The sequence below is a fragment of the Heterodontus francisci genome, chromosome 1 (assembly GCF_036365525.1).
Source record: "Heterodontus francisci isolate sHetFra1 chromosome 1, sHetFra1.hap1, whole genome shotgun sequence".
NCBI lineage: Eukaryota > Metazoa > Chordata > Chondrichthyes > Heterodontiformes > Heterodontidae > Heterodontus > Heterodontus francisci.
This window is the reverse complement of record NC_090371.1, coordinates 6,546,917-6,571,771: the sequence shown is the minus strand read 5'-3', so window position 1 is coordinate 6,571,771 and position 24,855 is coordinate 6,546,917. Positions and strand designations below refer to the sequence as shown.

General features: G+C 43.8%; 1 protein-coding gene across 1 annotated transcript in view; it reads left to right on the top strand.

Moving 5' to 3' along the window:
* Positions 1 to 12,852, top strand: part of LOC137377644 (disintegrin and metalloproteinase domain-containing protein 12-like) — a 369,827-nt gene extending 356,975 nt beyond the window's left edge. Inside the window, exons 18-19 of the mRNA XM_068047522.1 lie at positions 12,448 to 12,562; positions 12,701 to 12,852. Of these exons, the coding sequence (XP_067903623.1) occupies positions 12,448 to 12,562; positions 12,701 to 12,852 (267 nt within the window). The remainder of the gene's footprint in view (positions 1 to 12,447; positions 12,563 to 12,700) is intronic.
* The last annotated feature ends 12,003 nt before the right edge of the window (positions 12,853 to 24,855 follow it).

The following is a 24,855-nucleotide window of genomic DNA, read 5'->3' as shown; positions in this document are numbered from 1 at the left end:
CCACTCAGCTCTCACTCTTTACATCCAATCAGCTCTCACTCTTTACATACAATCAGCTCTCACTCTTTATATCCACTCAGCTCTCACTCTTTACATCCACTCAGCTCTCACTCTTTATACCAACTCAGCTCTCACTCTTTACATCCAATCAGCTCTCACATTTTGCATACAATCAGCTCTCTCTTTACATCCACTTAGCTCTCACTCTTTACATCCACTCAGCTCTCACTCTTTATACCCACTTAGCTCTCACTCTTTACACCCACTCAGCTCTCACTCTTTACATCCACTCAGCTCACACTCTTTACATCCACTCAGCTCTCACTCTTTATATCCACTCAGCTCTCACTCTTTATATCCACTCAGCTCTCACTCTTTACATCCAATCAGCTCTCACTCTTTACATACAATCAGCTCTCACTCTTTATATCCACTCAGCTCTCACTCTTTACATCCACTCAGCTCTCACTCTTTATACCCACTCAGCTCTCACTCTTTACACCCACTCAGCTCTCACTCTTTATACCCACTCAGCTATCACTCTTTATACCCACTCAGCTCTCACTCTTTATACCCACTCAGCTCTCACTCTTTACATCCACTCAGCTCTCACTCTTTATATCCACTCAGCTCTCACTCTTTACATCCACTCAGCTCTCACTCTTTATACCCACTCAGCTCTCACTCTTTACACCCACTCAGCTCTCACTCTTGATACCGACTCAGCTCTCACTCTTTACATCCACTCAGCTCTCACTCTTTGCACCCACTCAGCTCTCACTCTTTACATCCAATCAGCTCTCACTCTTTACATACAATCAGCTCTCACTCTTTACATCCACTCAGCTCTCACTCTTTGCATCCAATCAGCTCTCTCTTTACATCCACTCAGCTCTCACTCTTTACATCCACTCAGCTCTCACTCTTTACATCCACTCAGCTCTCACTCTTTACATCCACTCAGCTCTCACTCTTTGTACCCGCTCAGCTCTCACTCTTTATACCCAGTCAGCTCTCACTCTTTACATCCACTCAGCTCTCACTCTTTACATCCACTCAGCTCTCACTCTTTATACCCACTCAGCTCTCACTCTTTATACCCACTCAGCTCTCACTCTTTACATCCACTCAGCTCTCACTCTTTATACCCATTCAGCTCTCACTCTTTATACCCACTCAGCTCTCACTCTTTACATCCACTCAGCTCTCACTCTTTATACCCACTCAGCTCTCACTCTTTACATCCACTCAGCTCTCACTCTTTATACCCATTCAGCTCTCACTCTTTATATCCACTCAGCTCTCACTCTTTATACCAACTCAGCTCTCACTCTTTTCATCCACTCAGCTCTCACTCTTTATATCCACTCACCTCTCACTCTTTACATCCAGTCAGCTCTCACTCTTTATACCCACTCAGCTGTCACTCTTTACATCCACTCAGCTCTCACTCTTTCCACCCACTCAGCTCTCACTCTTTCCATCCACTCAGCTCTCACTCTTTATATCCACTCAGCTCTCACTCTTTACATCCACTCAGCTCTCACTCTTTACACCCACTCAGCTCTCACTCTTTACATCCACTCAGCTCTCACTCTTTATATCCACTCAGCTCTCACTCTTTATATCCACTCAGCTCTCACTCTTTACACCCACTCAGCTCTCACTCTTTATATGCACTCAGCTCTCACTCTTTACATCCACTCAGCTCTCACTCTTTACATCCACTCAGCTCTCACTCTTTATATCCACTCAGCTCTCACTCTTTAATCCCACTCAGCTCTCACTCTTTATATGCACTCAGCTCTCACTCTTTACATCCACTCAGCTCTCACTCTTTACATCCACTCAGCTCTCACTCTTTATACCAACTCAGCTCTCACTCTTTACATCCAATCAGCTCTCACATTTTGCATACAATCAGCTCTCTCTTTACATCCACTTAGCTCTCACTCTTTACATCCACTCAGCTCTCACTCTTTATACCCACTCAGCTCTCACTCTTTACACCCACTCAGCTCTCACTCTTTACATCCACTCAGCTCACACTCTTTACATCCACTCAGCTCTCACTCTTTATATCCACTCAGCTCTCACTCTTTATATCCACTCAGCTCTCACTCTTTACATCCAATCAGCTCTCACTCTTTACATACAATCAGCTCTCACTCTTTATATCCACTCAGCTCTCACTCTTTACATCCACTCAGCTCTCACTCTTTATACCCACTCAGCTCTCACTCTTTACACCCACTCAGCTCTCACTCTTTATACCCACTCAGCTCTCACTCTTTATACCCACTCAGCTCTCACTCTTTATACCCACTCAGCTCTCACTCTTTACATCCACTCAGCTCTCACTCTTTATATCCACTCAGCTCTCACTCTTTACATCCACTCAGCTCTCACTCTTTATACCCACTCAGCTCTCACTCTTTACACCCACTCAGCTCTCACTCTTTATACCCACTCAGCTCTCACTCTTTACATCCACTCAGCTCTCACTCTTTGCACCCACTCAGCTCTCACTCTTTACATCCAATCAGCTCTCACTCTTTACATACAATCAGCTCTCACTCTTTACATCCACTCAGCTCTCACTCTTTGCATCCAATCAGCTCTCTCTTTACATCCACTCAGCTCTCACTCTTTACATCCACTCAGCTCTCACTCTTTACATCCACTCAGCTCTCACTCTTTACATCCACTCAGCTCTCACTCTTTGTACCCGCTCAGCTCTCACTCTTTATACCCAGTCAGCTCTCACTCTTTACATCCACTCAGCTCTCACTCTTTACATCCACTCAGCTCTCACTCTTTATACCCACTCAGCTCTCACTCTTTATACCCACTCAGCTCTCACTCTTTACATCCACTCAGCTCTCACTCTTTATACCCATTCAGCTCTCACTCTTTATACCCACTCAGCTCTCACTCTTTACATCCACTCAGCTCTCACTCTTTATACCCACTCAGCTCTCACCCTTTACATCCACTCAGCTCTCACTCTTTATACCCATTCAGCTCTCACTCTTTATATCCACTCAGCTCTCACTCTTTATACCAACTCAGCTCTCACTCTTTATACCCACTCAGCTCTCACTCTTTATACCCACTCAGTTCTCACTCTTTGTACCCAATCAGCTCTCACTCTTTATACCCACTCAGTTCTCACTCTTTACACCCACTCAGCTCTCACTCTTTATACCCACTCAGTTCTCACTCTTTGTACCCAATCAGCTCTCACTCTTTATACCCACTCAGTTCTCACTCTTTGTACCCACTCAGCTCTCACTCTTTATACCCACTCAGCTCTCACTCTTTATACCCACTCAGTTCTCACTCTTTGTACCCACTCAGCTCTCACTCTTTATACCCACTCAGTTCTCACTCTTTATACCCACTCAGCTCTCACTCTTTATACCCACTCAGTTCTCACTCTTTGTACCCACTCAGCTCTCACTCTTTATACCCACTCAGTTCTCACTCTTTGTACCCACTCAGCTCTCACTCTTTATACCCACTCAGCTCTCACTCTTTATACCCATTCAGTTCTCACTCTTTACACCCACTCAGTTCTCACTCTTTGTACCCACTCAGCTCTCACTCTTTATACCCACTCAGCTCTCACTCTTTATACCAACTCAGCTCTCACTCTTTATACCAACTCAGCTCTCACTCTTTATACCCACTCAGTTCTCACTCTTTGTACCCACTCAGCTCTCACTCTTTATACCCACTCAGCTCTCACTCTTTATACCCATTCAGTTCTCACTCTTTATACCAACTCAGCTCTCACTCTTTATACCCACTCAGTTCTCACTCTTTATACCCACTCAGTTCTCACTCTTTATACCCACTCAGCTCTCACTCTTTATACCCACTCAGCTCTCACTCTTTATACCCACTCAGTTCTCACTCTTTATACCCACTCAGCTCTCACTCTTTATACCCATTCAGTTCTCACTCTTTATACCAACTCAGCTCTCACTCTTTATACCCACTCAGTTCTCACTCTTTATACCCACTCAGTTCTCACTCTTTATACCCACTCAGTTCTCACTCTTTATACCCACTCAGCTCTCACTCTTTATACCCACTCAGTTCTCACTCTTTGTACCCAATCAGCTCTCACTCTTTATACCCACTCAGTTCTCACTCTTTACACCCACTCAGCTCTCACTCTTTATACCCACTCAGCTCTCACTCTTTACATCCACTCTGCTCTCACTCTTTACACCCACTCAGCTCTCACTCTTTTCATCCACTCAGCTCTCACTCTTTATATCCACTCACCTCTCACTCTTTACATCCAGTCAGCTCTCACTCTTTATACCCACTCAGCTGTCACTCTTTACATCCACTCAGCTCTCACTCTTTCCACCCACTCAGCTCTCACTCTTTCCATCCACTCAGCTCTCACTCTTTATATCCACTCAGCTCTCACTCTTTACATCCACTCAGCTCTCACTCTTTACACCCACTCAGCTCTCACTCTTTACATCCACTCAGCTCTCACTCTTTATATCCACTCAGCTCTCACTCTTTATATCCACTCAGCTCTCACTCTTTACACCCACTCAGCTCTCACTCTTTATATGCACTCAGCTCTCACTCTTTACATCCACTCAGCTCTCACTCTTTACATCCACTCAGCTCTCACTCTTTATATCCACTCAGCTCTCACTCTTTAATCCCACTCAGCTCTCACTCTTTATATGCACTCAGCTCTCACTCTTTACATCCACTCAGCTCTCACTCTTTACATCCACTCAGCTCTCACTCTTTATACCAACTCAGCTCTCACTCTTTACATCCAATCAGCTCTCACATTTTGCATACAATCAGCTCTCTCTTTACATCCACTTAGCTCTCACTCTTTACATCCACTCAGCTCTCACTCTTTATACCCACTCAGCTCTCACTCTTTACACCCACTCAGCTCTCACTCTTTACATCCACTCAGCTCACACTCTTTACATCCACTCAGCTCTCACTCTTTATATCCACTCAGCTCTCACTCTTTATATCCACTCAGCTCTCACTCTTTACATCCAATCAGCTCTCACTCTTTACATACAATCAGCTCTCACTCTTTATATCCACTCAGCTCTCACTCTTTACATCCACTCAGCTCTCACTCTTTATACCCACTCAGCTCTCACTCTTTACACCCACTCAGCTCTCACTCTTTATACCCACTCAGCTCTCACTCTTTATACCCACTCAGCTCTCACTCTTTATACCCACTCAGCTCTCACTCTTTACATCCACTCAGCTCTCACTCTTTATATCCACTCAGCTCTCACTCTTTACATCCACTCAGCTCTCACTCTTTATACCCACTCAGCTCTCACTCTTTACACCCACTCAGCTCTCACTCTTTATACCCACTCAGCTCTCACTCTTTACATCCACTCAGCTCTCACTCTTTGCACCCACTCAGCTCTCACTCTTTATACCCACTCAGCTCTCACTCTTTATACCCACTCAGCTCTCACTCTTTACATCCACTCAGCTCTCACTCTTTATACCCATTCAGCTCTCACTCTTTATACCCACTCAGCTCTCACTCTTTACATCCACTCAGCTCTCACTCTTTATACCCACTCAGCTCTCACTCTTTACATCCACTCAGCTCTCACTCTTTATATCCACTCAGCTCTCACTCTTTACATCCACTCAGCTCTCACTCTTTATACCCACTCAGCTCTCACTCTTTACACCCACTCAGCTCTCACTCTTTATACCCACTCAGCTCTCACTCTTTACATCCACTCAGCTCTCACTCTTTGCACCCACTCAGCTCTCACTCTTTATACCCACTCAGCTCTCACTCTTTATACCCACTCAGCTCTCACTCTTTACATCCACTCAGCTCTCACTCTTTATACCCATTCAGCTCTCACTCTTTATACCCACTCAGCTCTCACTCTTTACATCCACTCAGCTCTCACTCTTTATACCCACTCAGCTCTCACTCTTTACATCCACTCAGCTCTCACTCTTTATACCCATTCAGCTCTCACTCTTTATATCCACTCAGCTCTCACTCTTTATACCAACTCAGCTCTCACTCTTTATACCCACTCAGCTCTCACTCTTTATACCCACTCAGTTCTCACTCTTTGTACCCAATCAGCTCTCACTCTTTATACCCACTCAGTTCTCACTCTTTACACCCACTCAGCTCTCACTCTTTATACCCACTCAGTTCTCACTCTTTGTACCCAATCAGCTCTCACTCTTTATACCCACTCAGTTCTCACTCTTTGTACCCACTCAGCTCTCACTCTTTATACCCACTCAGCTCTCACTCTTTATACCCACTCAGTTCTCACTCTTTGTACCCACTCAGCTCTCACTCTTTATACCCACTCAGTTCTCACTCTTTATACCCACTCAGCTCTCACTCTTTATACCCACTCAGTTCTCACTCTTTGTACCCACTCAGCTCTCACTCTTTATACCCACTCAGTTCTCACTCTTTGTACCCACTCAGCTCTCACTCTTTATACCCACTCAGCTCTCACTCTTTATACCCATTCAGTTCTCACTCTTTACACCCACTCAGTTCTCACTCTTTGTACCCACTCAGCTCTCACTCTTTATACCCACTCAGCTCTCACTCTTTATACCAACTCAGCTCTCACTCTTTATACCAACTCAGCTCTCACTCTTTATACCCACTCAGTTCTCACTCTTTGTACCCACTCAGCTCTCACTCTTTATACCCACTCAGCTCTCACTCTTTATACCCACTCAGTTCTCACTCTTTATACCCACTCAGCTCTCACTCTTTATACCCATTCAGTTCTCACTCTTTATACCAACTCAGCTCTCACTCTTTATACCCACTCAGTTCTCACTCTTTATACCCACTCAGTTCTCACTCTTTATACCCACTCAGTTCTCACTCTTTATACCCACTCAGCTCTCACTCTTTATACCCACTCAGTTCTCACTCTTTGTACCCAATCAGCTCTCACTCTTTATACCCACTCAGTTCTCACTCTTTACACCCACTCAGCTCTCACTCTTTATACCCACTCAGCTCTCACTCTTTACATCCACTCTGCTCTCACTCTTTACACCCACTCAGCTCTCACTCTTTTCATCCACTCAGCTCTCACTCTTTATATCCACTCACCTCTCACTCTTTACATCCAGTCAGCTCTCACTCTTTATACCCACTCAGCTGTCACTCTTTACATCCACTCAGCTCTCACTCTTTCCACCCACTCAGCTCTCACTCTTTCCATCCACTCAGCTCTCACTCTTTATATCCACTCAGCTCTCACTCTTTACATCCACTCAGCTCTCACTCTTTACACGCACTCAGCTCTCACTCTTTACATCCACTCAGCTCTCACTCTTTATATCCACTCAGCTCTCACTCTTTATATCCACTCAGCTCTCACTCTTTATATGCACTCAGCTCTCACTCTTTACATCCACTCAGCTCTCACTCTTTACATCCACTCAGCTCTCACTCTTTATATCCACTCAGCTCTCACTCTTTAATCCCACTCAGCTCTCACTCTTTATATGCACTCAGCTCTCACTCTTTACATCCACTCAGCTCTCACTCTTTACATCCACTCAGCTCTCACTCTTTATACCAACTCAGCTCTCACTCTTTACATCCAATCAGCTCTCACATTTTGCATACAATCAGCTCTCTCTTTACATCCTCTTAGCTCTCACTCTTTACATCCACTCAGCTCTCACTCTTTATACCCACTCAGCTCTCACTCTTTACACCCACTCAGCTCTCACTCTTTATATGCACTCAGCTCTCACTCTTTACATCCACTCAGCTCTCACTCTTTACATCCACTCAGCTCTCACTCTTTATATCCACTCAGCTCTCACTCTTTAATCCCACTCAGCTCTCACTCTTTATATGCACTCAGCTCTCACTCTTTACATCCACTCAGCTCTCACTCTTTACATCCACTCAGCTCACACTCTTTACATCCACTCAGCTCTCACTCTTTATATCCACTCAGCTCTCACTCTTTATATCCACTCAGCTCTCACTCTTTACATCCAATCAGCTCTCACTCTTTACATACAATCAGCTCTCACTCTTTATATCCACTCAGCTCTCACTCTTTACATCCACTCAGCTCTCACTCTTTATACCCACTCAGCTCTCACTCTTTACACCCACTCAGCTCTCACTCTTTATACCCACTCAGCTCTCACTCTTTATACCCACTCAGCTCTCACTCTTTATACCCACTCAGCTCTCACTCTTTACATCCACTCAGCTCTCACTCTTTATATCCACTCAGCTCTCACTCTTTACATCCACTCAGCTCTCACTCTTTATACCCACTCAGCTCTCACTCTTTACACCCACTCAGCTCTCACTCTTTATACCCACTCAGCTCTCACTCTTTACATCCACTCAGCTCTCACTCTTTGCACCCACTCAGCTCTCACTCTTTACATCCAATCAGCTCTCACTCTTTACATACAATCAGCTCTCACTCTTTACATCCACTCAGCTCTCACTCTTTGCATCCAATCAGCTCTCTCTTTACATCCACTCAGCTCTCACTCTTTACATCCACTCAGCTCTCACTCTTTACATCCACTCAGCTCTCACTCTTTACATCCACTCAGCTCTCACTCTTTACATCCACTCAGCTCTCACTCTTTGTACCCGCTCAGCTCTCACTCTTTATACCCAGTCAGCTCTCACTCTTTACATCCACTCAGCTCTCACTCTTTACATCCACTCAGCTCTCACTCTTTATACCCACTCAGCTCTCACTCTTTGTACCCACTCAGCTCTCACTCTTTATACCCACTCAGCTCTCACTCTTTATACCCATTCAGTTCTCACTCTTTATACCAACTCAGCTCTCACTCTTTATACCCACTCAGTTCTCACTCTTTATACCCACTCAGTTCTCACTCTTTATACCCACTCAGCTCTCACTCTTTATACCCACTCAGCTCTCACTCTTTATACCCACTCAGTTCTCACTCTTTATACCCACTCAGCTCTCACTCTTTATACCCATTCAGTTCTCACTCTTTATACCAACTCAGCTCTCACTCTTTATACCCACTCAGTTCTCACTCTTTATACCCACTCAGTTCTCACTCTTTATACCCACTCAGTTCTCACTCTTTATACCCACTCAGTTCTCACTCTTTATCCCCACTCAGTTCTCACTCTTTGTACCCATTCAGCTCTCACTCTTTATACCCATTCAGTTCTCACTCTTTGTACCCACTCAGCTCTCACTCTTTATACCCACTCAGTTCTCACTCTTTATACCCACTCAGTTCTCACTCTTTATACCCACTCAGTTCTCACTCTTTATACCCACTCAGCTCTCACTCTTTATACCCACTCAGCTCTCACTCTTTATACCCACTCAGTTCTCACTCTTTATACCCACTCAGCTCTATTTGTTGTAGGCTGTTGATGGATTGTTTGCCAATGGAGAAGCGATTACATTTGGAGATGTGCAACATGCCCGAACCGGAGGAACATGTTACATTCTGGGAGAGGATATGGAGGAGCCATGGATAGATTCGAATACAAGGATGCGAATTTCAAAATTGAGGTGCTGCAGGATCATTGCTCAGCGAGCACAGGGATGATGTGGAACTTTGCTTGAGTAGCACAGCAGAAGAGCTTTCTTGTATTGAATTTGTCCAATCCTGTCCATCATAAATCGGAGCAGGAATAGGTCATTTGGCCCCTTGAGCCTGGTCCGTCATTCAATAAGATCATCGCTGATCTGATCATGACACCAACTCTACTCTCCCATCTGCCCCTCATAACCCAATTCCATTGTAGATCTAAAAACTGTCTGACTCAGCCTTGAATATATAGAATAGCCCAGCTTCCATGCTCACTGGGTTAGGCAATTGCAAAGATTAATAACCCTCTGAGAGAGGAAATTACTTTACATTTATTTAATAAAAGCAAAATACTGCGGATTCTGGAAATCTGAAATAAAAACAGGAAATGCTGGAAATATTCAGCAGATCTGGCAGCATCTGTGGAGAGAGAAGCAGAGTTAACGTTTCAGGTCAGTGACCCTTCTTCAGAACTACTTTGCATTTATGTCTTAAATGGGAAACCTCTTATTCTGAAACTGTGCCCCCTGGTTCTCGATACCCCCACAAGGGGAAACATCCTCGCAGCATCTAAGTTTTCAATAAGATCATCTCTCATTCTTTGGAACTCCAATGAGTGTAGGTAAACCTTCTTTGAAGTGCCTTCAATGTAAGTATATCTGTCCTTAAATATGAAGACCAAAACTGTACACAGTACTCCAGGTGTGGTCTCACTAATGGCCCGTACAGTTGTAGCAAGACTTCCCTACTTTTATACTCCATCCCTCTTGCAATAAAGGCCAACATTCCATTTGCCTTCCTAATTGCTTGCTGTATCTATATACTAACCTTTTGTGATTCGTGTACGAGGACACCCAGATCCCTCTGTACCATAAACTTCTGCAGTCTCTCTCCATATACATAATCTGCTTTTCTATTCTTCCTGCCAATTGGATAACCTCACATTTTCCCACATTATATCTGTCAAATGTTTGCCCACTCACCTACCCTCTGTATATCCCATTACAGACTCTCTGCATCCTCCACACAACCTGTTTTTCCATCTAACTTTGTATCATCAGCAAATTTGGCAACAATACACTTCGTTCCTTCATTCATGTTATGAATATTATGTTACAGACAACTGGTAAGGGGTGTGGGTGGTTCCCACTATTCACCTAGGGGAGGTGGTGGTAATGTCACTAGACAAGTAATCCAGAGGCCCAGGCTAATGCTCTGGGGCCATGGGTTCAAATCCCACCAAGGCAGATGGTGAAATTTGAATTCAGTAATAAAAATCTGGAATTAAAAGCTTGTCTAATTGTTGGTTGTTTTAGAAACCCAGCTGGTTCACCACTGTCCTTTAGGGAAGGAAATCTGCTGTCCGTACCTGGTAAATGACAAAATCTTTACTTGCAAAATAAACTGACAGTGACAGGTTTACTTGTAGGTTTAAAACACAAGATTAACTATTTATTGAGCAATATTTATTTGCCAAAATGTTTGCAACACTACTCACACACACATTCACTCTCACATGCACTCTCAACAGAAGATAGACAGAAGGTAAAGGGTAAGAGTTCGAGTTGTGGTAGGTGTTCATGGTTTACAGTAAACCTGTTGTGTCTTCTAAGAAGGACAGTCTCTTTTAAAGGTGCAGGTCTGGGTTGCTTGTAGTCTTGAACTTTTTGAGGAATCATAGATTTCTGGTGGTTAAGGTTTCAGACTGGAGGTGGTGGGTCACTTTCAGTTCTCTACTGCAGAAAGTTGACATGTAGAATTAGCAGCAGGGTTCCTTCCTTGCCTGGCTGGATGTCTTGCCACAGTCACTGGCTGGACTGCTTTTCTATGATGTCCTATGATCTCTCTCTCTCTCCGGAGAGTTGTCTTTTAAAGTCACAATTCGTCATAATATATTAGCATTTCTGGTACCTGATGCATGGTCTTCTACAGTGGTGTGACCACAAAATGGACAAGGATGTGGAACCCATGGCCACCCATTAATGTCTGGATGAGTATCATTCTGTTATGATGTGTCTACTTCACACTTTTCTTGTTTCAGAAAAAAAAAATCATTCAATTCAGGAATGACTCTTGATGGTTTCAGGATGGTTTTAATTGCCATCTCTTAGCCTGGAATGTCTCCTATTGTCCTTAAAAGACAGTAAGGCAGTATTTGAATACATAGGCCAGGTCATCTGACTTTCGATAGCCATCCTTTGTAGCTTTATCCACCTTTTAAAAAGGTAAAGTCAATTTTTAAAACTCCACCTTGAATAAAGTTTGTACCTTAAAAGTTAGGAATATGATATGTCTTTACTAGCATGACAATGGATTGTAAATAGTTGAGGCCTCACTGTGGCACTCAACTACTTAAATCATTTTAAACTTCTATCATATCCCTTCTCAAGAGAGAAATGATCTAGGATTGTAAATCTTTCCTCGTACTTCAGTCCTTATATTCTGGGAGCGTCCATATAATCGTTCTCTGTTATTTACCACCTGTCAGTCCAAGTCTGACTGATAATCAGCCCCTATTGTAGATTGGCATGGGCTGCTTCATGATCAGAGGGTTGGTGAGTGAAGCTGAACACTGGGGAATAGTCTGTGAACAGCCCCATCCCTGCTTTTATTTTGGAGGGAATGTCATTGATGAAGTAAATGGAGATGGTTGGACTGAGGACTTGCCTACAGTGATGTCCTGGAGTTCTGTTCATTGTCCTTCTGACAACCACAGACATGAGTTCAGCTCCTAGATGGTTTTCCATTTTATTTTTGGTGTGATTCTTCACTATTACTTTTCTGTAAATCTATTTAATACCAATGAAGAAGTTTTAAATACTATGGATTTTGTTTCAGGTTTGTAACAATAAAGGCAACTGTCACTGTGATGATGGTTGGGCTCCTCCATATTGCGCATCCACTGGGGAAGGTGGCAGTATTGACAGTGGAAATTGGAATGACGCAGACACAGGTAGTTATTTTGGTCATTAACTGTTTATTTTGTGGTCATTGTTTTCTCTGTTATGTCTTTCTCTCTGCTGCTTATCACCATGTGTCCTCCATCTGAGGTTGTAGAACAGTTCTAGTCATCTTTCACATCAATGTTCAGGTTACATGGGATCTGATCCATTTTCCACCAGCTGTGCACCTTCATCTTTACAGCTAAGAAGGACCTCCCTGAACTGTGTGGAAATAACGATACGGCAGATAGAAATGTTTATTGTCCTAACTCAGTATAATCTGTATCTCCCAAACCTGTAACCTCAAGGATCAAGAAGGACATGGGAAGAAAGTGCACATGAAAGTCGTCACTTTTAACTTACCCTCTGACCCTCACAACATCCCTACTTGGCCATATATTGCCATTCCTTCATTGTTGTTGGGTCAAAATCACAGGATTCCTTCCCTAACAGCACTGTGGGAGCATTTTCACTACACAGACTATGGAAGTTAATAGTTAACCAGTCAAATTTCTTTTCATTCGTTCTTGGGATGTGGGCGTCACTGGCTAGGCCAGCATTTATTGCTCATTCCTAATTGCCCTGGAGAAGGTGGTGGTGAGCTGCCTTCTTGAACCACTGCAGTCCATGTGGGGTAGGTACACCCACAGTGCTGTTAGGAAGGGAGTTCCAGGAGTTTTTGACCTAGTGATAGTGAAGGAACGGCGATATAGTTCCAAGTCAGGATGGTGTGTGGCTTGGAGGGGAACTTACAGGTGGTGGTGTTCCCATGTGTCTGCTGTCCTTGCTGGTCTAGATGGTGGAAGTAGCGGGTTTGGAAGGTGCTGTGGAAGAAGCTTTAGCAAGTTGCTGCAGTGTATCTTGTAGATAATACACGCTGCAGACACTCTGCTCTGTGATGGAGGGAATGAATGCTTAAGGTTGTGGATAGAGTGTTGATCAACTAGGCAGCTTTGTCCTGGATGGAATTCTTGAGTGTTGTTGGAGCTGCACCCATCCAGGCAAGTGGAGAGGATTCCATCACACTCCTGACCTGGCTTTGGGGAGTCAGGAGCTGATTCTCGCACTGCAGTATATACAGCTTCTGACCTACTCTTGTACTTACAATATTTATGTGCCTGGTCCAATTGAGTTTCTGGTTAATGGTAACCCCCAAGGATGTTGATGGTGGAGGATTCAGCGATGTTACGTCCGTTGAATGTCAAGGTAATGTGGTGAGGTTCCCTCTTGTTACAGATGGTTATTACCTGGTGACTGTGGGCGTCAAAATTACTTGTGACATATCAGCCCAAGCCTGAATTTTGTTCAGGTCTTATTGCATGCCAGCATGAACTGCTTCAGTATCTAAGGAGTTGCAAATGGTACCGAACACTGTGCCTTCATCAGTGACATCTCCACTTCTGATCTTATGATGGAGTGAAGGTCATTCATGAAGCAGCTGAAGATGGTTGGGCTAAGGGCACTACTCTGAGGAACTCCTGCAGTGATGTCCTGGGAATGAGGTGATTGGCATCCAACAACCAGGTATGACTCCAACCAGTGGAGAGTTTTTCCCGATTCCTGTTGACGTAAATTTCATAAGGACTCCTTGAACCCTTGATGTCAAGAGGAGTCACTCCCACCTCATTTTTTTGTATTCATTCATGGGATGTGGGCGTCACTGGCTAGGCCAGCATTTATTGCCCATCCCTAATTGCCCTTGAGAAGGTGGTGGTGAGCGCTCCAGACCCCAACCACTCTGTGGGTGAAAATCTTCTCCTCATCTCCCCTCTAATCTTTCTACCAATCACTTTAAATCTATGCCCCCTTGTCACTGACCTCTCTGCTAAGGTGAATAGACCCTTCACCTCCACTCTATCCGGGCCCCTTAAAATTTTATACATTTCAATCAGATCTCCCCTCAGCCTTCTCTGTTCCAAGGAGAACAACCCCAGTCTATCCAATCTTTCCTCATAGCTGCATTTTCACAGTCCTGGCAACATCCTCGTAAATCTCCTCTGTACCCTCTCTAGTGCAATTACATCCTTTCTGTAATGAGGTGCCCAGAACTGTACACAGTACTCAAGTTGTGGCCTAACCAATGAGTTATACAGTTCCAGCATAACCTCCCTGCTCTTATATTCTATACCTCGACTAATAAAGGAAAGGATTCCATATACCTTCTTAACCAGTTTATCGACCTGTCCAGCTACCTTCAGGGATCTGTGGACATTCACTCCAAAGTTCCTTACCTCCTCTACACGTCTCAATATTTTCCCATTAATCTTCCCATTGCCTTGTTTGACCTCCCCAAATGTATCACCTCACATTTCTCCAGGTTGAATTCCATTTGCTACTTTTCTGCCCATCTGACCAGACCATCAATATCTTCCTGCAGCCTACAGCTATCCTCCTCACTATCTATCACATGGCCAATCATTGTGTCGTCCGCAAACTTTGTGATCATGTCCCCTATATTTACATCCAAATTGTTAATATATACCACAAAAAGCAGGGGATCCTGTACTGAGCCCTGCGGAACACCACTGGAAACAGCCCTCCAGTTGCTAAAACACCTGTCAACAATTACCCTTTGTTTCCTGCCACTGAGCCAATTTTGTATCCACCTTGCGACATTTCCCTGGATCCCATGGGATTTAATTTTTTTAACCTGTCTGCCATGTGGGATCTTGTCAAAAGCCTTCTCAACATCCATGTAGAACACATCAACTGCACTACCCTCATCTATCTTTCTTGTTAGTTCTTCAAAAAATTTGATCAAGTTGGTCAGACAAGATCTTCCCTTAACAAATCCATGCTGACTATCCTTGATTAACCTGTGCCTTTCTAAGTGACAGTTTATCCTGTCTCTCAGAATTGATTCCAATAATTTGCTGCATACTGAGGTTAGACTGACTGGTCTGTAATTAGTCAGTATATCCCTCGCTCCCTTTTTAAACAGAGGTACAACGTTAGCAATTCTCCAATCCTCCGGCATCACACCTGTGTCCAGTGAGGACTGGAAAATGATGATCAGACCCTCTGCTATTTCCTCTCTTGCTTCTTTTAACAGCCTAGGATACATTTCATCTGGCCCTGGTGATTTATCAACTTTTAAGGATGCTAATCCCATTAATCCCTATGTTTATCGCATCCAATACTTCACACACTTCCTCCTTAACTACAATATCTGCATCGTCCCTTCTTTTGTGAAGCCTTATCCTCCTCCCAGTGATAATATTGTTCTAACATATTGATATGACCCAGTCGACTCTTTTTCCCGTGATCTGGGGTGACAATCAAATAATTTACTTTAACTTTTCTTTTGACCACTTCATATGGACCAGTGACCCATGCTTTTAATGGTTAACCCTGTAAAGGTAATAGTAATAACACTTCATTCCCTGGTTGTCCATGTCTCCGCTTTAAAGACGTCTGCAAACACGACATGAAATCCTGTGGCATTGATCACAAGTCGTGGGAGTCAGTTGCCAGCGATCGCCAGAGCTGGCGGGCAGCCATAGAGGCGGGGCTAAAGTGTGGTGAGTTGAAGAGACTTAGCAGTTGGCAGGAAAAAAGATAGAAGCGCAAGGGGAGAGTCATCTGTGTAACAGCCCCGGCAAACAAATTTTTCTGCAGCACCTGTGGAAGAGCCTGTCACTCTAGAATTGGCCTTTATAGCCACTCCAGGCGCTGCTCCACACACCACTGACCACCTCCAGGCGCTTACCCATTGTCTCTCGAGACAAGGAGGCCAAAGAAGAAGATTCCCTGGTTGTAATGTTCGGGTCTTTGCACGCTTGTCTGCCCCTTTTTCCACATTGGTTTGGGATGCTTTAATTTGTTCCCCAGCCACGTTACGAGCATCGTGAGCCATTCCCGGAACACCGATACATAGTCTCGGACAAAAGATTCATCCCTCTGTTCGAAAAACCTTTCTTTAATTAGTTTTAGAGGACCTCTTATCTCATGTCCATAAACTAATACAAAAGGACTAAAACCTATAGACTCATTAACTGAATCTCTAGTGGCAAATAAAATAAATTCTAGCCCTTTATCCCAATCATGGGGATATTCATGACAATATTCCCTGATCATTGTTCTGAGAGTCTGATGGTACCTTTCTAAAGCTCCCTGTGTCTGTGGGTGATAAGCTGAGGACTTTAACTGTGTTATACCCAAATTATCCATAACTTTGGGTGAAGGTGCTAAATTGGGGGAAGGCTAATTATAACAATATTAGGCAGAACTGAAGAATTTAGATTGGGGGCGGCTGTTTGAGGGTAAATCAACATCTGACATGTGGGAGTCTTTCAAACGTCAGTTGATTAGAATCCAGGACCAGCATGTTCCTGTGAGGAAATAGGATAATTTTGGCAAGTTTCGGGAATTTTGGATAACGAGGGATATTGTGAGCCGAGTTAAAAAGAAAAAGGAAGCATTCGTAAAGGCTGGAAGACTAGGAACAGACGAAACCCTTGAGGAATATAAAGACAGTAGGAAGGAACTTAAACAAGGAGTCAGGAGGGCTAAAAGGGGTCATGAAAAGTCATTGGCAAACAGGATTAAGGAGATAAAGAGCAAGAGGGTAACAAGGGAAAGGATTTGCCCACTCAAGGACAGAGAAGGGAATCTATGTGTGGAGCCAGAGGAAATGGGCGAGGTACTAAATGAGTACTTTGCATCAGTATTGACCACAGAGAAGGACTTGGTGGATGATGAGTCTAAGGAAGGGAGTGTAGATAGTCTCGGTCATGTCGATATCAAAAAGGAGGAGGTGTTGGGCATCTTGCAAAGCATTAAGGTAGATAAGTCCCCAGGGCCTGATGGCATCTACCCCAGAATACTGTGGGAGGCAAGGGAAGAAATTGCTGGGGCCTTGACAGAAATCTTTGCATCCTCATTGGCTGCAGGTGAGGTCCCAGAGGACTGGAGAATAGCCAATGTTGTTCCTTTGTTTAAGAAGAGTAGCAAGGATAATCCAGGAAATTATTGGCTGGTGAGCCTTACGTCAGTGGTAGGGAAACTATTGGAGAGGATTCTTCAGGACAGGATTTACTCCCATTTGGAAACAAATAAACTTATCAGCGAGAGGCAGCATGGTTTTGTGAAGGGGAGGTTGTGACTCACTAACTTGATTGAGTTTTTTGAGGAAGTGACAAAGATGATTGATGAAGGAAGGGCGGTGGATGTTATCTATATGGACTTCAGTAAAGCCTTTGACAAGGTCCCGCATGGCAGACTGGTACAAAAGGTGAAATCACACGGGATCAGAGGTGAGCTGGCAAGATGGATACAGAACTGGCTCTGTCATAGAAGACAGAGGGTAGCAGTGGAAGGGTGCTTTTCTGAATGGAGGGCTGTGACTAGTGGTGTTCCGCAGGGATCAGTGCTGGGACCTTTGCTGTTTGTAGTATATATAAATGATTTGGAGGAAAATGTAGTTGGTCTGATTAGTAAGTTTGCGGAAGACACAATGGTTGGTGGAGTTGCGGATAGTGATGAGGATTGTCAGAGGATACAGCAGGATATAGATCAGTTGGAGACTTGGGGGGAGAAATGGCAGATGGAGTTTAATTCAGACAAATGTGAGGTAATGCATTTTGGAAGATCTAATACAGGTGGGAAGTATACAGTAAATGGCAGAACCCTTAGGAGTATTGACAGGCAGAGAGATCTGGGCATACAGGTCCACAGGTCACTGAAAATGGCAACGCAGGTGGACAAGGTAGTCAAGAAGGCATACGGCATGCTTGCCTTCATCGGTCGGGGCATAGAGTATAAAAATTGGCAAGTCATGCTGCAGCTGTACAGAACTTTAGTTAGGCCACACTTAGAATATTGTGTGCAATTCTGGTCGCCACACTACCAGAAGGACGTGGAGGCTTTGGAGAGGGTACAGAAGAGGTTTACCAGGATGTTGCCTGGTCTGGAGGGCATTAGCTATGAGGAGAGGTTGGATAAACTCGGATTGTTTTCACTGGAAGGACGGAGGTGGAGGGACGACATGATAGATGTTTACAAAGTTATGAGCGGCATGGACAGAGTGGATAGTCAGAAGCTTTTTCCCAGGGTGGAAGAGTCAGTTACTAGGGGACATAGGTTTAAGGTGTGAGGGGCAAAGTTTAGAGAGGATGTGCGAGGCAAGTTTTTTACACAGAGGGTGGTGAGTGCCTGGAACTTGCTGCTGGGGGAGGTGGTGGAAGCAGGTACAATAATGACGTATAAGAGGCATCTTGACAAATACATGAATAGGATGGGAATAGAGGGATACGGTCCCCGGATGTGCAGAAGGTTTTAGTTTGGACAGACATCAAGATCGGCGCAGGCTTGGAGGGCCGAATGGCCTGTTCCTGTGCTGTACTGTTGTTTGTTCTTTGTTCTTTAAATATTTTCAACATTGAACTGGAACCCTGATCTGTCCCGCTTTTGTTTTCGGCAAGGGTCCTGCACAGTCTACCAGTAAGCTAAAAATGGTTCTCCAATACTGGTCTGGGAATTGGAGGTGCAGGTTTTATGGCAGGTTGCAGTTTTCAGACAATTGACACATATGGCATGTTTTACAAAATTGCACCACAACTTTGGAAAAACATGGCCAGTAAAAATGTTGACTTCTACCTGATTTGGTCTTCCGGATCCCCATATGTCCTGCTATAGGAATTTTATGTTCGAACCTTAATAGTTACAGCGATACTTAGCCAGTACCACTATCTGATGAACTACTATTCACTCTTCATCCACAGGTCTATGAGGTGGTCTCCATTTCCTCATCAGAATCCCATCTTCAATATAATAGCCTTCTGGAACTCCTTTTGCCTCAGTTTCTGTTGGAACTGATTTATTTAACTCTGGATCAGTTTGCTGAGCCGTGATCAGAGACAATTTATTAAACATCTCATTTGGATTATCTAAATCCCCAAAGAAAGTTTCAGATATTCACTTATCTGTCTGTGGTGCCAATTGTACCTCCGACAATAGAACTTGTTTCGTCATTGCTCGGGTTACTGTACACGAAGAAAAAATTCCTGAAACCTTTTCCTGTAATTGTTCTGTCTCTTTAATTTCACTTGATTTCTCCGTGACTACTTTTGCTCTGGCCAAATCATTCCCTGGGAGTAGGTCAATTCCTTCTACCAGCAAACTATGGGCAACTCTTACAGTTACCATCCCAGACATTAGGTCACGCTCTAGGTGCACGTGATACAAAGGTACGGGTATATACTCCCAGCCAATACCATTCACTAAAACTTTAACATTCAGTGCACTCTCTGGTGGAAATGTTATACCTTTCCCCAGCAAAAGAGTTTGCATTGCTCCTTATCCCTAAGTATAACTGTAGGTTTGCCTGTCTCACCTGAGGGGTAAGGAGTTACTTTTCCTTTCGAATTCCCTATAATTCCCTATAACTCTCAGGTATCTTATTCTCAGCCCCTACACTCACATTGGTTTTCGTACTTGGCCTTACAGCTGCCGTCAAAGCTACAGTCTGATCTGCTGTACTCTCGGTCAGGGCTCCTTTCTCTGTATTAGCTTTGTGCACCCCAATACGTCCCATGGGTTTTCCTGGTAACTTCCAGCTTTCTGAACGAAGATGTCTCACCTTCTAACAATGATAACACTTCGGCTTACAGACTTCACTTCCATCCTCAGCGCCTTCCTTTCTGGCCTGAGGAGGGGATCCTAGGGTGTTCCCAACTGTCCCTTCTTGTCCATGGCTACTTGTCTTCATTTCACTCTCCCATCTTCTATTCTTCTCAGGTTTGTGGGGGGGTGACAGACAAAGGCTTATACACAAGCTCAAAATCATCAGTGATTTCCGCTGCTTGTCTGGCCATTGAAATCTTCTGGTTCTCTACATGAGTTCTCACTACAGGAGGGAATGAATTTTCACATTCTTCGAGGAGAATCAGTTCTCTTCCTTAGTGCCTGTATCCAAAGATCAAAATAAATTTGCGTTACCCTCTCAAATTTAATACAAGTTTGCCCAGCCAATCTCCAGAGGTTCCAAAACTTCTGTCGGTAAGCTTTGGAGAACTAACTCATGTGCAGCGAGATTAGCCTTTTTTTTGCCATCTCATAATCTTCAGAAATCATGGCATAAACGTGATGAGCTCTGCCCATCAACCTGCTTTGCATAAGTAGTGTTGAACTTTCCTTCGGCCATTTCATTTGTTTGGCTATCTTTTCAAAAGAAATGAAAAATTCCTCTACGTTACTTTCCTCAAACGTAGGGAGAGCTTACAGAAATTTATACAGCTCTCCACTGGATCCTGGACTGGAGATGGATCTTTCCTCACAAGAACTTTCACTGGAGTCAGAACCACCCCTTTGTCTTAGTTCTATCTTTTTAAATTCGAATTTCCTTCCTTTTTCACTATCTCTTTGAAATCCAAGCCTCTGTGTACAGTTTTGGTCCCCTTACCTTAGGAAGGATATTATTGCTGTAGAGGGAGTGCAACAAAGGTTCACCAGACTTGTTCCCGGGATGGTAGGACTGTTCAATGAATAGAGATTGGGGAAACTGGGCCTGTATTCTCTAGGTTTTTGAAGAATGCGAGGTGATCTCATTGAAACCTACAAAATACTTAAAGGGATAGACAGCGTATATGCAGCTAAGATGTTTCCCGTGGTTGGGGAGTCTAGAACCAGGGGACACAATTTCAAAATAAGGGGGAAGCCACTTAGGACAGAGATAAGGAGAAATTTCTTTACTCAGAGGGTTGTTAATCTTTGGAATTCTCTACCCCAAAATTTTCTCCTCATCTCGTTGCACTCCCTCATTGGCAATAATATCCTTCCTAAGGCAAAGGGACCAAAACTGTACATAATACTCCCGGGTGCTGTCTAACCAAGGTTCTATACAATTGAAGCAAGACTTCACTACACCTGTACTCAAATCCTCTTGCAATAAAGGCTAACATACCATTAGGCTTCTTAATCGCCTGCTGCACCTGCATGTTAGCTTTCAGTGTTTTATTGACAAGGACACCCAGGTCCCTTTGTACATCTACACTTTCTAATCTCTTACCAATTAAGAAATACTTTGCACATCTGTTTCCCCTACCAAAATGGATAACCTCACATTTTTCCGCAAATATTTCATCTGCCACGTTCTTGCCCACTCACTAAGTCTTTCCAAATCCCCTTGAGTATATATTTACTTTATTATCGGTTAAGACTTGGTTTATAATAAATGGATAATTTTGTTGTTTATTAAAGAAACCTGGTTGGTGTGCTGTATTCTGGGTAAGTGGGGAAATGTATTGATATGTTGTGACCTGTGGAGAAGTGGGACTGAATTAACAGTGCACTTCTCCCGCCTCACTCGTAACGTATTAATTGGGGGTTCTTGTCAGGATTAAAGCCAAAGCCCACAATGTTCAATTGTAAGAGGAGTAACAATAATTGAAAAAGGAAAATAAAAGGACCAGGTTTCTTGTAATAGGTAATGTGTAAACCACTGGAATATCTGTAGCAGATGCTGAAGCTTTTCTGGGGAAGGAGGACGTATCTCTCAGTAATTGAAAAATTTAACCAGGGTTAAACTAAAGGATTTGGCAGCACATTGGGGTTGGAATTGAACGCAAACCCCAATTGGACCAAAACTGACCACATAGTAAGAGAAACAGCTCCTGGATTCAGTCTTCATTTTCTTCTGCTTGCTGGTGCTCCACTCCTGCCTGGTCTGCCCTGTCTGCCTGGTCCGGATAGTACTCTGTCTCCTTTTGTCTGGTTCCAACCTGTGCCCGTTTCCCTGGAAACCTGAAGTTGTTTTTTTCAGTTTCTTTTTCAGTTTCAGTTTCAGTTTCTGTTTCAGTTCTAGTTTCCCTCTCTGTTTGGGTCTTAAAAAAACAAGCTTTGCAACCACAGATTCCATCACAACTCTTCCTTTGGGAAAATAAAGCTTTACTGTAATAACACAACAAAAACAAGAAATGCTGGATTCACTCAGCAGGTCTGGCAGCATCTGTGGAAAGAGAAGCAGAGTTAACGTTTCAGGTCAGTGACCCTTCTTCGGAACTGACAAATATTAGAAAAGTCACAGATTATAAACAAGTGAGGTGGGGGTTGGGCAAGAGATAACAAAGGAGAAGGTGCAGATTGGACCAGGCCACATAGCTGACCAAAAGGTCACGGAGCAAAGGCAAACAATATGTTAATGGTGTGTTGAAAGACAAAGCATTAGTACAGATTAGGTGAGAATATACTGAATATGGAACATCAGCAAGTGCAAACCTGAAGAAAAACAACCTGAAAAAAACAGTGGGTGAGCAAACTGAACAAACTAGGATGAACTGAAATAAATACAAAAAAAGATTGTAAAAAATGTAAAAAGGAATGCCAAAAAAAAAGGAAGAAAAAATAACTAAAAATGACTAAAAATGAAAGTAAAGTGGGGGGCTGTCATGCTCTGAAATTATTGAACTCAATGTTCAGACCGGCAGGCTGTAGTGTGCCTAATCGGTAGATGAGATGCTGTTCCTCGAGCTTGCGTTGATGTTCACTGGAACACTGCAGCAATCCCAGGACAGAGATGTGAGCATGAGAGCAGGGGGGAGTGTTGAAATGGCAAGCAACCGGAAGCTCAGGGTCCTGCTTGCGGACTGAGCGGAGATGTTCCGCAAAGCGGTCACCCAGTCTGCGCTTGGTCTCCCCAATGTAGAGGAGACCACACTGTGAGCAGCGAATACAGTATACTACATTGAAAGAAGTACAAGTAAATCGCTGCTTCACCTGAAAGGAGTGTTTGGGGCCTGGGATAGTGAGGAGAGAGGAGGTAAAGGGACAGGTATTACACCTCCTGCGATTGCAAGGGAAGGTGCCCTGGGACGGGGACGAGGTGGTGGGGGTAATGGAGGAGTGGACCAGGGTGTCGCGGAGGGAACGATCCCTTCGGAATGCTGACAGGGGAAGGGAGGGGAAGATGTGACTGGTAGTGGCATCACGCTGGAGGTGGCGAAAATGGCGGAGGATGATCCTTTGGATATGGAGGCTGGTGGGATGAAAAGTGAGGACAAGGGGAACCCTGTCACGGTTCTGGGAGGGAGGGGAAGGGGTGAGGGTAGAGGTGCGGGGAATGGGTCGGACACGGTTGAGGGCCCTGTCAACCACAGTGGGGGGAAATCCTCGGTTGAGGAAAAAGGAGGTCATATCAGAAGCACCGTCATGGAAGGTAGCATCATCAGAGCAGATGCGTCGGAGACGGAGAAACTGGGAGAATGGAATGGAGTCCTTACAGGAGGTAGGGTGTGAAGAAGTGTAGTCGAGGTAGCTGTGGGAGTCAGTGGGCTTATAATGGATATTGGTAGACAACCTATCCCCAGAGATGGAGACAGAGAAGTCGAGGAAGGGAAGGGAAGTGTCAGAGATGGACCATGTAAAGGTGAGAGAAGGGTGGAAATTGGAAGCAAAGTTGATAAAGTTTTGCCGGTCTGAACATTGAGTTCAATAATTTCAGAGCATGACAGCCCCCCACTTTACTTTCATTTTTAGTCATTTTTAGTTATTTTTTCTTCCTTTTTTTTTGGCATTCCTTTTTACATTTTTTACAATCTTTTTTTGTATTTATTTCAGTTCATCCTAGTTTGTTCAGTTTGCTCACCCACTGTTTTTTTCAGGTTGTTTTTCTTCAGGTTTGCACTTGCTGATGTTCCATATTCAGTATATTCTCACCTAATCTGTACTAATGCTTTGTCTTTCAACACACCATTAACATATTGTTTGCCTTTGCTCCGTGACCTTTTGGTCAGCTATGTGGCCTGGTCCAATCTGCACCTTCTCCTTTGTTATCTCTTGCCCAACCCCCACCTCACTTGTTTATAATCTGTGACTTTTCTAATATTTGTCAGTTCCGAAGAAGGGTCACTGACCCGAAACGTTAACTCTGCTTCTCTTTCCACAGATGCTGCCAGACCTGCTGAGTGAATCCAGCATTTCTTGTTTTTGTTTCAGATTTCCAGCATCCGCAGTATTTTGCTTTTATTTTACTGTAATAAATGTTGCTCTATAACGGTTTAGAAATACAGCAAGTTCCAAACATCGTAAGCATTTTATCAAAAAGATTATTGCACACTGTACAGGTAAGATTTTTGTATTCCACAATTATACATAAAATATTTACAAAATTGTCAGGGCTTAACCAATAACAAAACCCAAGTAAATGTGACATTTAGGATTTAAACATCATAGCATTAACTTAACTCTGGGCCTTCCTTCATTTTTACACCTCTTTAAACTCTGGGTAGAGCATCCACAATTACATTGCTTTTCCCTGCAACATGCACAGTTTTCAGTGTAAATGGGGTAACATCAATCTCCAACAAAA